This window comes from Heteronotia binoei, chromosome 4 (genome assembly GCF_032191835.1).
Source record: "Heteronotia binoei isolate CCM8104 ecotype False Entrance Well chromosome 4, APGP_CSIRO_Hbin_v1, whole genome shotgun sequence".
Classification (NCBI taxonomy): domain Eukaryota; kingdom Metazoa; phylum Chordata; class Lepidosauria; order Squamata; family Gekkonidae; genus Heteronotia; species Heteronotia binoei.
In genome coordinates, this window is record NC_083226.1 from 67,213,420 (window position 1) to 67,225,420 (window position 12,001).

A 12,001-nucleotide genomic window follows, 5' to 3' on the forward strand; every position below is an offset into this window, starting at 1 on the left:
TAGCAACTCTGGACTACCCTGGTGGTCTCCAATCATAGTACTAATCAGTGTTGACTTTCTTTAGCTTTTGAGGTCTGATGATATTGGGCTAGCTTAAGCCATCCAGGTGAAGGCAAATGAGAAGATCACTATTATTTAGTGTAATGATAAATAGCAGCAGCTTTCTGTCAACCTTTCTTGTACTTTAAAACTATTTTTTGCTTGTATAAAATAGGCTTCTTCATAATCTGTACCCTCTTTTACCCCAATGGACCACCACAGAAATGAATTAAATAGTTGCCTGTAGCTTGAAAAACAGCCCCCTAAGCACCCAGATAAACCCAAAAATAAATGAATAAAACCCAAAATCAAATGCCATACTAGTATTGGAATCCAGGAATATCAGGACCAGCAAGTAGTATATGAGCTGAACGGGCAGGTGCTTGAGCACACCAAATTAAAATGTAAGACTTGCAAAACAAATTCATAGTTACCTACACCTCCGAATATTGGCCCAAAAACGCACTCCAGTAAAATTAGGGAAGATGGAAGAAAAGGGGCATAGAAAGGAAAAAGAGAAACACCCCCCCCCCAAAAAAAAAATGGCCTATGCTATACCCTTTATAATATATTCTTCCCATGATAAGAGGAGATATTGCTGTCCCCAGGGAATGGAGAGATTTCCAAACTTTTATATGCCAATTTAACCTCTCATTCCACACACCCCCTTCCGGGGACAGTATGACCAGTGTTCTCTTAACATCTTCCACCTCCAATAAACAAATACTATTTGCATAAGACTATGTCACATTTTATGGTTAGTCCACAGAACAATAATCTACATTATTACCAGGTTCTGAAATACAGTTTTTGGCCCTTTTCACTGTATTTTGAAAAGTTACACAGAATTAAACTTTTGTCATTACAAAAGATGCATGATGTCCCTCATGACCAAACCTAGGGTAGATCACTTCGGGACTCTTTGGGGCTTGGCAAGTTTACAAGAATGCAATGGCAAATCTGTAGGTGAAGGCAAAATCTTGCCCTCATCTCTTTCATTAGACACCATATTCCCAAAGCATTCAAGTTAAATTATCTCAACCTCAGTATATTCTGACATTAGACAGTTCATTTAATCATCCTTAGCATAGTATTAATCTGCAAGAACATCAAAATCCAAGTTGTAAAATAAAAGAGGGCTGTCCAGTTAATGTATTATGTAGTTGAAAGTAGTTTAATACACCTTTAAAAGTATACCTTGTTCTATCTCTATAAATGAGGAAATCTGGCAATGCATAGGATTAACAATTTGCATAGTCTGGCATCCATAATGTGCAGAAGACAAGAACACTCATCATTTGGTGTGTTGCATGAAAAAATATATCCCAAAACAGCTGAGTCCCCAATATGACCTTTGTTCTGGCTTGCAGAGCTGTCAGGCAAGGAGAAACTAGGGAAACAAAATTCTGGGTTCCCTAGTCACCCTGGGGCCTACAGATCATGTGATTTGTTTTCATAGGATGGTTTGGTAAGACCTACATCTTTGTAGGGGGACTCTTATCTGCTGATCTTCCCCTTGCCAAAAGCCATAATAATCCAAGATGGCAAGACATTGTGCACCCAGAGGTATAGAGGTGTCAATCCAAAGAATCTTGGGGAGGGACGGTGGCTCAGTGGTAGAGCATCTGCTTGGGAAGCAGAAGGTCCCAGGTTCAATCCCTGGCATCTCCAAAAAAGGGTCCAGGCAAATAGGTGTGAAAAACCTCAGCTTGAGACCCTGGAGAGCCGCTGCCAGTCTGGGAAGACAATACTGACTTTGATGGACCAAGGGTCTGATTCAGTATAAGGCAGCTTCATATGTTCATATGTTCAATCTTGATGCCCATGTGCAATTGAAGGATACCTCCTGTGCCACTAAGAAAGGGAAAAGGTCTTTTGCCATCACCACTCTGGAATTCTGAGACCACATTCAAGCTGCATTACAAGGCAACACATGAATCTCTTCCTCTTGTTTCTCTTTCTCTTTCCCCATATATCATTGCCACCTTCTTGCTTCCCTTCAGCTCTAACCTTGCGTCTTGTACTCTGCATTTCAGCTATCCTTCTTCCCTTCAAGTCCCATTTGGAGGAAACCTGATCCCATAGCTTGCTTTAATCCTCTATACCAGTAACCTCCCTTGAAGACACCACCAAACATAAACCCTAAGGTGCAGGTTCCATTTCTGGACTAGCTGTGAGAAAACACATCTCGAGTAAGTGAGAGGGTTTCCACTAGGAATCATTCACATTGCCTGTTAATTGCTTATTCTCCAAAGTTTAGTGGTGCAGAAGTGAAGAAGATATTTATATAGACTACTTCTATGCCACCTCTTCAGAGTCCTGCTTGAGGTGGCTTATGATTAAAAACGATAGTATAAAACACAAGCCATTTAAAAACACAAGCCATTAGACATAAGCAACATAAAAACTGTGCACAAAACTGGAGCAGACAATTTAAAAGCTGACAAAATAATTAAAAGGCTGGGTTAAAATATGTGTTTTAGCCTGGTATCTAAAAGAAGATGAAGTAGGTGCCAGGCAAGCCTCAAGGGGGAGGACGTTCCAAAGGTGAGGTGCTACCACAGAAAATGCCTGGTCTCTACTCACTACCCACCTCACCACTGGTCTCTAGGTGCTACCCACCTCACCACAGAAGGCAGAGAGGCAGATCTTACCTAGCAGGTACCTTGGCCCAAGCTGTTTACTTTAAAAGGTAAGAGCCAGCACTTTGAATTGTGCCCAGAAACAGATGGGTAATCAGTGCAGATCTTTCTACACAGCATATACCCCAAATCCTGGGACAGTTCATTGCATTTTCTGCACTTTCCTTTTCTTTTATGCTGTATTTCAGCTTGTTCAATAAACACATATCTAGTTCTAAGTTGATGTCTCCCTCTGTCCCTTTCACTATTTTACCTGGAACTCCACCCCCAAGATTGCACCTGTGTGTTTATAAATTTGGGATCAAGAGATTCATATGTATTTATTTCTTGGTCAAGGTCCATTATAAATCCCACCAGTGTAGCACAAACACAAACAGTGTAGCACAGCCAAAAAAGACGTCCATGTCTTGACAAGCTTAGACAGGAGCAGACAGATGTTTTCGGTGGGTAGACTTCCTTGTTCACATAAGGAAAGCCCTGCCCACTGAGAACATCATCTATCTGCCCCTATGTAAGCCTCTCAATGCAGGAACTTCTTTTTATCTGTACTGTACTCTGTAACATATTAATGGTGCTATGTAAACAGTACTAATAACAGTTTCTAGAATAGTCTATTAAAAAGTGACATTAGTAATAGTGTTGTAGTCACTCTCATTGTAAGCAACACATTTGGTGGATTCAGTTATCCTGCAAGCATGAAAAATAAAAATGAGTATTACCCCCTGAATGGTGGTTAACATTCAAAGAGTTAACTTTTTCAGACTTGAAAGCATGCTCCAAAGTGCATGTGGCAATTAGCTGCCTTGCATAATTCCCTACAGCCCATAAACCATAACACTACTCGATCCCCCAATGGTTGCTGTTGACGTGGCTTCAGTTTCCAGTGATTATGGTCACTCAGTGTAAGAAATGAATTAAGATTCTCCACAGGGTCCTCATTTGTGCAGTATATATTAAGACTAAAAGGCTACTTATGTAAATAGTTACTCTTACATCACTATTTATTTGCCCGCTAGCTGAGTTGTATCCAATTTAACAAAGTGGCCACAAAATGTGTAATTTCACATGAAGTGGCTTATCCAATGGCTCCAGGGAGGGTTATTTACATAACAGTTATTGTCTAGTGTAATTTAATGCACATGTACAGTGGCCCCTTCATGTTTATTTTTTTAATTCATGTCAAACAAGGCAATATAAATAATAGCACTTTGCTCCTTTTGAAGAACTTATGCAATGACTGCATACAGGTTTAAATCGAGGAAATTCCTGTTAATTTCAGTTACTGCAAAAAGTGGAAACCTTCCTGTAGTCACCTCAGGGGCCCAAATGAGTATTGTTGACATATTCAAGTTCCCAGACCTAGGTAACCTAATTTGCATATTCTGCAAGTTTTACTAATTATGCAAATGAAGCACATAAATTGTTGTCTACCAGTTGCTTTACATATTTGCCTGCTAACTACCACTGAAAACCTGGGGAAGACCTCTTTACTTGCTACCATGCTAGAATTTGCTCAGGCATACCTATGAGGCAAGCAAAACTGGGAGAACAAAAGGCAGCAAGGTGCTCTTCCTGATTATCTGATTTTGTTGCTCCAGCATTACATGACTATATTTTTGTTCAAGTTAATAGGCAGTAGAATGTTCCCTTTCTTGTTTTCTGCCAACTCTTGAACCCTTAGCTGCTAAATACTATAACATCTATACTTTAATTTGTGGATTTAGCCTTAGTAGAAATTGAAAGTCTTTATAGTCAAATGAAGTAAGATATATGCTCCCATCTGCCTCCATTGATTTCAGTCTGTCTTCATGGATTTCCATGAAACATACTATCAGTAAAATGTAAATAGGTAGGATTTACTTCTGATTATTCAAAGTAAATCCTAGCCATTTAAATGGGACTAACTTCCAGAGAAATGGGTGTGATTCAGAAATCTTAAAGTATCTCTACACCACAAGTTAATATTGACTCTGAAGACTTTTATTTACCCAAATCACTACATAACTGACTAGAGAATTCAAAATTAACAGATCACTCATTATTATTATTATTATTATTATTATTATTATTATTATTATTATTATTATTATTATTATTATTATTATTATTATTATTTGATTAATCGCCCTGTCCCGCCCAGCACCAGACTCAGGGCTATGTATAACAGTAAAATCAGAACAAGGGAGGGGGTGCCCTTTTGTGCTTTTAAATAGAGGAGAACATTTGGAAATCCATAAGAATACTTTTCCTTAATATGATTTGGACGGATATACTTCTTCCGTGAAGATCTTAAACACTGGCACTCCTCAGGGATGTGTCTTGAGTCCTCTTCTTTTCACTATTTATACGTCTGATTGTGTTTCTAGTAGTCTGAGTAACAAAATCATTAAGTATGCAGATGATACAACGTTAGTGGGGCTCATCTCCGAGAATGATGAGTCTGCGTATAGGAGGGAAGTTCATCAGCTGTCCCTTTGGAGTAAAGTAAATAATCTTATTTTTAATGTAAATAAGACGAAGGAAATCATAGTGGATTACAGGAAGAGTAGTCTGGATATTCAGCCATTGTTTATTGATGGTGTTATGGTAGAACAGGTGACAGAATAGAAGTTTTTGGGAATTACTATGAAACAGGATCTAACATGGGGGGCAAATACTTCAGCTCTAGAGAAAAAGGCCCAGCAATGACTATACTATTTAAGACTCTTAAGATCACAACAACTGTCAGGGAGTCTGCTGGTTGCCTTTTATCGTAGTTCCATTGAGAGCATTCTATCTTATTACCTCTGCGTGTGGTTTGGGAGCTGCACGGAAGCAGAGAGAAGGGTGCTCCAAAGAGTGATGGTAAAGCACAGAAGATTTGTGGATGCTCTCTCCCCTCATTGGTGGATCTGTATAATATGGGATGTAAAAGGAAGATACAAATGATCTTAAGGGACCCTTCACATCCGGGCCACTTGCTATTTGAGATCTTATCGTCGGGCAGACGATATAGAGTGTTGAAGGCTAAGATAAATAGATTTAAGGGCAGCTTCTATCCAAGTGCTGTGGTTAGGCTAAATGCAGGGTTACGAATGGTTATTTGTTTTAGATGTAGGCTAAATGTAGGGTCATGAATGGTTATTTGTTTTAGTTGTATTTAAATGGTTTATGTATATGTCCTTTTCTTTAGTGTTGATGTGTTGGTATGTTTGTGGAAGAGCACCTCATTTCGTTGCTCTCATTTTCCTTTTTTGAGAACAATGACAATAAATTTATCATATCATGTCATATCATTTGTTTTTAGAAGCCAGTTAAAGCCTAAGATGCAGAAAATGCAGACTGACCCCCCAAAAGCAGAGAAGCAGCAGCTCCTGATAACAAGCAAAGCATTCCCTTGGCCTTCCCTTGTCTGTGTCATGTGTGGCTTCTCTCACTGGCTAGACAAAGGGATGGTGCTACTGGCCTCTTTCCATTGCAAAAGTGCTTTACTGTAAATGAGCTGGTACATCTGTGCTGTTGGGCTGCCAGCCTTCAGGTGGGGCCTGGAGATTTCTCACTTTTACAACTGATCTCCAGCTGGCAGAGATCAGCTCACCTGGAGAAAATGGCTGCTTTGAAGGGTGGACTGTATGGTGTTGCACCATGTTGAGGCCCCTCCCCTCCTAGGACTGCCAAGTTCCCACCAGAGGCAGGGAATCCCCACTTTGGTGGGCCCCAACCAACAGGCAGGGAGGAGGCCACTGGGGGGATCCCTGCCCCCTAAAGAGCCCCATTGCCATACAGCGCTTATGTAAGTAATATAGTGCACCAGGCAAGTTGCATGGGGATACTCTAGGAATTTGTGGGAAACTCTATGGTTCTATGCAGGGATGCTCTAGCAATTTGGGGGGAAATGCTATGGCACACACCTGGCATGATACGTCACTTCTGGGTGATGTCATTGTGCCCCTGCGCGGCATGCACACACAAAAAAAGCTCCCCGCTGGCCGCTGTGGGGGACTTGGCGATCTTATCCCCTCTCCAAATCCCACCCTCTCACAGATCCACTTCCAAAGTCTCCAGGTATTCTCCAACAGAGACCTGGCAACCCTAGTGCTAGGACATCTCCTGCCTTAAAGCCCAGCCAGAGAGCTCATCTGTAATTGAGAGTTTATGAAGCTGTCAGGCTCTGGTTCCCTAGCACTGGAATTCAGAGTTGCTGAGCCCTCCCATGTTGTTTTGAGGTGGATCACAGAAGGTGCCTCCGTCACTGGGAGGAGGGGAGGTCAGTTTATCCAGGTGCTTTTCTCCCTTGCCTACACCTTTTCCCAGCAAGCAGGGCAGAGGTCTGGTCCTTCCTCCTTGGATGCTGAGTCATTTCTTTTAAAGGAACCCCTGGGAGTGGGACAGCTCTAGTCTCATCTAAAGTCTCATGATATGGAATGCAGCATTGTCATTAGGGACACTTGGTTCCCTCACATACAGGCCTCCCCTACATACACTGTACCCTTCCTCACTGTCTCAAAAGACCTCAGCCTGTGCAGGCCCAAGCAGGGCAGGGCTACTGCTGGTTTCATCCATAGAGTTGCCAGCAGCTGCAGCTCAGCTACAGAGCTCTGCTTTCCTGCTATGTCATGTGGTGGGCACAGCTGGCTCTGGGAATGTCCCATGCATGTTTTCTCAAGCTGTGGCTTACGTGACTCTTTCTTTCCTGTTTCTCAGCAGGTCCTGGAGCCTGAAGATGCTGGGGCTGCCTTGGCCATAGGCAGAGCCTAAGTTCGATGGAGCCCACCATGGACAGGAGATAGATCTGTGTGTTTGGAGAGAACCAGTATGTGGGGATGTAACCAGATTGATGTGTTTTCATATCCTGAAAGTTAAATCATAAAGTTAACTGATGCAGGATGCAAGATGATTGCGGGGGGCGGGGGATAGAGGGCCAAAGGAGAACCAAGTCCAGGATGCAGACTGGCCAGCTACTTGTGATGCAGCTGGAAAGGAGAGGGTTAAAAACAGCTGGACTGCATCACGCTGGATACAGACAGCATCCTCTCAGAAGATTAACAGTATGTAGCTGGGATCACAGAAAACACCTCACTAGCAGGAGTTCTGAAAGACTAGGGTTTTACTGCAGAAAGGTTAAAGAGAGGAGGACTCTGGAATTCAAGGCCCCTTTTAGTACTTGTGGCTCACTCTATTCAGCAGCAAGCTGACAAGGGCATGGAAGGAACATGCATTGAATCTATACCACTATTCTATTGAGAAACAGGAGGCTTCAACCTCCCTGCTTAAATTGTAATACAAAGAACATTTAAAAACCATTCCATAGTGGCATCCGGGGGAGAGGGTTGCATGCGTGGTTCCCCTTTAAAAGAAACTTTGTAAAAAACATATTTTGACACAACCTATTCTGTGGGAAAATTCATTTTCATATGCTCACAGGAAGAAAAAAAAGTTAATGCTGACAGTTAATATTAAAGAAGCTTTCTCCCTTTTTGTCATTTTTTTTTTTGTTACCACAGCTTTTATACACAGTTGAAAATACTGAATAGGAAAACATTTTTATTCTTTGAGGCTTTTCTTCCTTGTGAGGGCTCCTGTAAATTAGGAGACTGAAGTGTCGCTTCTTGGAGGATTCAAGACAGAACTTGTACAACAGAGAAAAGAGAAAAAGATGGCACTAAGGAATGTTCGAAGAGTCTTATGACAAGGTTACGGGTTTTGTAAGATAGTTTAAAAAAACACAAACTGATGACCAAGTTAACATTCAAGAAGAAACCTCTCTACATTTTCTGTTGTTGTTTTAAAAGAGGAAAAATAGCAAAGCAGAGGGGCTGATTTTAATGAGGTGCATTGTGATTTATTTCCGTTACTGAGCCAAAAATACTATGCACCGAGTCTATAAACTATTTATGTATGTATTTTAAACATTTATTAGCCACCTTTCTCCCTTGCTGAACTCAAAGTGACCTTCAATATAAGGAAATCATTATAAAAACAAAACAAAAAGACTATTATAAAACCCATAAAACTCATAATTTAAAAATTCCATTTGAGACTGTCAATAATAAAAGCTAAATCAATTAAAATGCAATCCTAAATAAAACTGTGTTCAACTGCTTTCTGCAAATCAACAATGAGGGGTCCCGGCACACCTAACTGGGGGAGGTTGTTCCATAACTGTGGGGCTGCCACAATGAGGCCCTCTCTCATGTACCCACCAAACGAGCATCTTCAAATGGTGGGATAGTGAGGAGGACACCTCTCTACAAACTTAATTCCCAGGCAGGAATGTATATGAGAAGACAGTCCTTCAGGTATTGTAACTCCAAGCCATGTTTTAAGGATGAAACCATCATCTTGAGTTAGGCTAAGGAGCACATTGGTAGCAAGTGTAATTGCTGTAATACTGAAGATATGTGCTCCTGATAGCTGGCCCTGACCAGCAGTCTAGCCTTAGCATTCTGCACTAGTTGCAGCTTCTGAACACATTTCAAGGGTAGCCCCAAGCAGACCACATTGCAAAAGCCCAGTCTATATGAAACTAAGGCTAGATCACTGTGGCAAGACCTGACCAACCCAGGAACAGATGCAGGTGACAACCAGCTGGAGCTGGACAAATGCACTCTGAGCCACAGCAGCCACCTGGTTTTCTAAGGTGAGTGCTGTGAATCTGATTGTCAGCCTCATCCAAAACGGGAGATCTGAAGTCCCTGGTCTGCCTTTCTACTAACCTAGAGAACCACTGCTTTGTCAGCATTAAAGTTCTGCTTGCATTTGCACAGAGAGTACTGGAATACTGGATGGGGGACTGGGGAACAGAAGGCACTAAGGGGACTATTTGGAGTGAATAAGTAACAGATCATAGTTTAAGCACCTGCTCCCTTTTGTCCAATCTGCAATCTGTATTCCTGTCTCCCAAAATCTGCTTCTCATATTAAAAGGCGATACTGTAATTTTCTTAAATACATTTGCATGAAATGTGCGGTCTCCTATGTATAGTAATTTCAGTTGTCAAACATGTTAGCCTTTGAGATATAACTGACAGGGAGTAGGCTTGCCACCTGTTTATTTTGGTACTGATCCTTGTTCAATTAAAAAAAAAACTCATGAAAAAGAAGACAGGCACCATAACTGCAAAAAGCAACTTTAATACATCATCAGACAGATATCGTAATGTACAGTATGTATTCTGGCACATGCGAGACATACTACATTAACATAAATTGTATTCTTCTGGTCTCACAATGTGTTACTTATTTTGGTGCTCCTCATATGGCAACCTTAGCCATACAAAGTAAAGAAAAAAATGAAAGGGGAAAAGTGCTGAGAAGGTATAAGACTTACTAAATTGACTTACTAAATGCTGCTCTGTTTCAGAAGACCAGTTTCAGTAGGGAGATGTCTATGCAAGGACCTATGGACATGACAAGTAAGGCAGATTGTTGCCAACTGTGGATTGGGAAATTCGTGGAAATTTTGGTAATGGAGTCTGGGGAAGGCAGGGTTTGGAGAAGGGACAGACCTCAGCATCCATTTTCTCCAGGAGAACTGATTTATGTACTCTGGAGATCAGATGTAATTCTAAGCAATCACCAAGCTGGCAACCATAATTTAGGGTGGCTTCCTGAAGGGAGAAACACAGTGGTGGAAAGATTTTTCTAAGTCATTCAGCCAGAAATAACTGCATTGCAGTTCACAGGCAGTTACAGATTTACAAGTAACTACTGTACTTGAGAACAAAGTTTGAGTCCAGTGGCACCTTTATGACCAACAAAGTTTTCTTCTGTGTGTAAGCTTTTCTGTGCATGTACACTTCTCCAGATGGTCTTCTTCTTCAGGTGCCACTGGACTCAAACTTTGTTATGTTGCTTCAGACCAACAAACCTACCCACCCAGATCTATCCTGTGTTTGAATAATTACTGACAAAGGTCTGTCTAAGTAAAAGTTATGGCAGACTGGGAATCTATGCCTGGTTTCACACTGTGAAATTGACACGATTTTATCCCATTCTGAAAAAATCCACTTCAGTTTGAACCATTTCTGGGCAATCAGACAACCTCTGCTGAAGCAGCAGGAGCTGGGCTAGCAGTGGTCAGTGGTCACCCATTCACACTGCTAGCCCAGCTCAACCGTAGACCCACTGAGGAAAGGGTTGTCTTTTTTAAAAAGGCCCGTGTGTGCGCTCAATCAGAGAAGTGAAGAAGCGCACCTCGGAGAGGGGTTGGAGGGGGGGGGGGAATCCTGACCTTTCCGAAACGGCTTGGCCCAATCACACAGCTCTTCTGCTTATGAGTCACCCCAGGGCATTCAGACAGCAACCAATTATGTGACCTACATTCAATTCAGGGGGATGGTACCAGGAAAATCCAGGTAGCTTTTTGATGCAGATCAGAGGTGCCTGGAGGAGTGAGTGTGGGTGCAGCTCGGAGGGCAAATGTGTTTGTGTGATTCTGCACTTTTAATCTGAATGGGAGGTGGGGCTAGGTTGGGGCAAATTTCCTGTGTGAAACCACCTTGTCTCATACATTTTTATCCCTCCCTTCCTCTAAGGAACTCTGAAGAGTGTGATGATTTGTTGCTTCCTCATTTACCCTCACAACACCCTTGTGAGGTAGGTTAGGCTGAGTCAGTGACTTGTAGGCTTCATGGCTGATTATGGAAGCCAGAATAATTCTGAGCTGGGTCATGGGCCATTTTGGATTGATAGATCTACATTCTTCTTTGTCATCTTGAAAATACAAGCAGTGAGAGAAGGCAGGCAAAAATTAAACAGCTTCTTCTAGGAAAGCACCAATATTTACTAATAATTTTTTTAAATAGCTGCAATTCATCTCTATTAACAGCTAAATTTTCAAGACATAATTACTAGCACACGTACATCTGATCCCAGAGACTTTAAGGAATAGTCTCAAAATAACATCTTTAAAAAGTTCACTGAGGCCAGTAACTAAGGACATTCCTTTTACAATAGGATAAATGTTTATTCACATACTCCTTTTTGTGTAGATGGTTATTTCCTTAGCCTACAGCTGTAACTGAGGTATTTGGGCACCTATAGTTGACCCTATAGACAGTTATGGAATGATTCAGATGTTCAAGAAAAGATAGACCATGCCTGCCTGAAAATTCATTGCATCACAATCGCGTAATATATTCCAAAGGTTCATCATTGCTATTCTTTACAGCTTCACCTCCTGTTGCTGCTGCTATTGCTTCAAAATTTGGATTGAATCTTCCAGGTGTATAGTCATTTCTTTTCAAATCTGCAGAGAAAAAAGGGGAAATTCAGGTTGCAAGTGCTTATCAAATGCAAAGGGACAGAGCTTGACAATAGAAAGGCATGTTAAGTCAATCT

General features: G+C 41.4%; 1 protein-coding gene across 1 annotated transcript in view; it reads right to left on the reverse strand.

The window, feature by feature from the left end:
* Positions 1-11,579: 11,579 nt before the first annotated feature.
* The window catches only part of TRPM6 (transient receptor potential cation channel subfamily M member 6), a 127,975-nt gene continuing 127,553 nt past the window's right edge, over positions 11,580-12,001 (reverse strand). The window contains 1 exon segment of the mRNA XM_060237473.1: positions 11,580-11,909. Coding sequence (XP_060093456.1) covers positions 11,782-11,909 — 128 coding nt within the window. The 3' untranslated portion in view covers positions 11,580-11,781.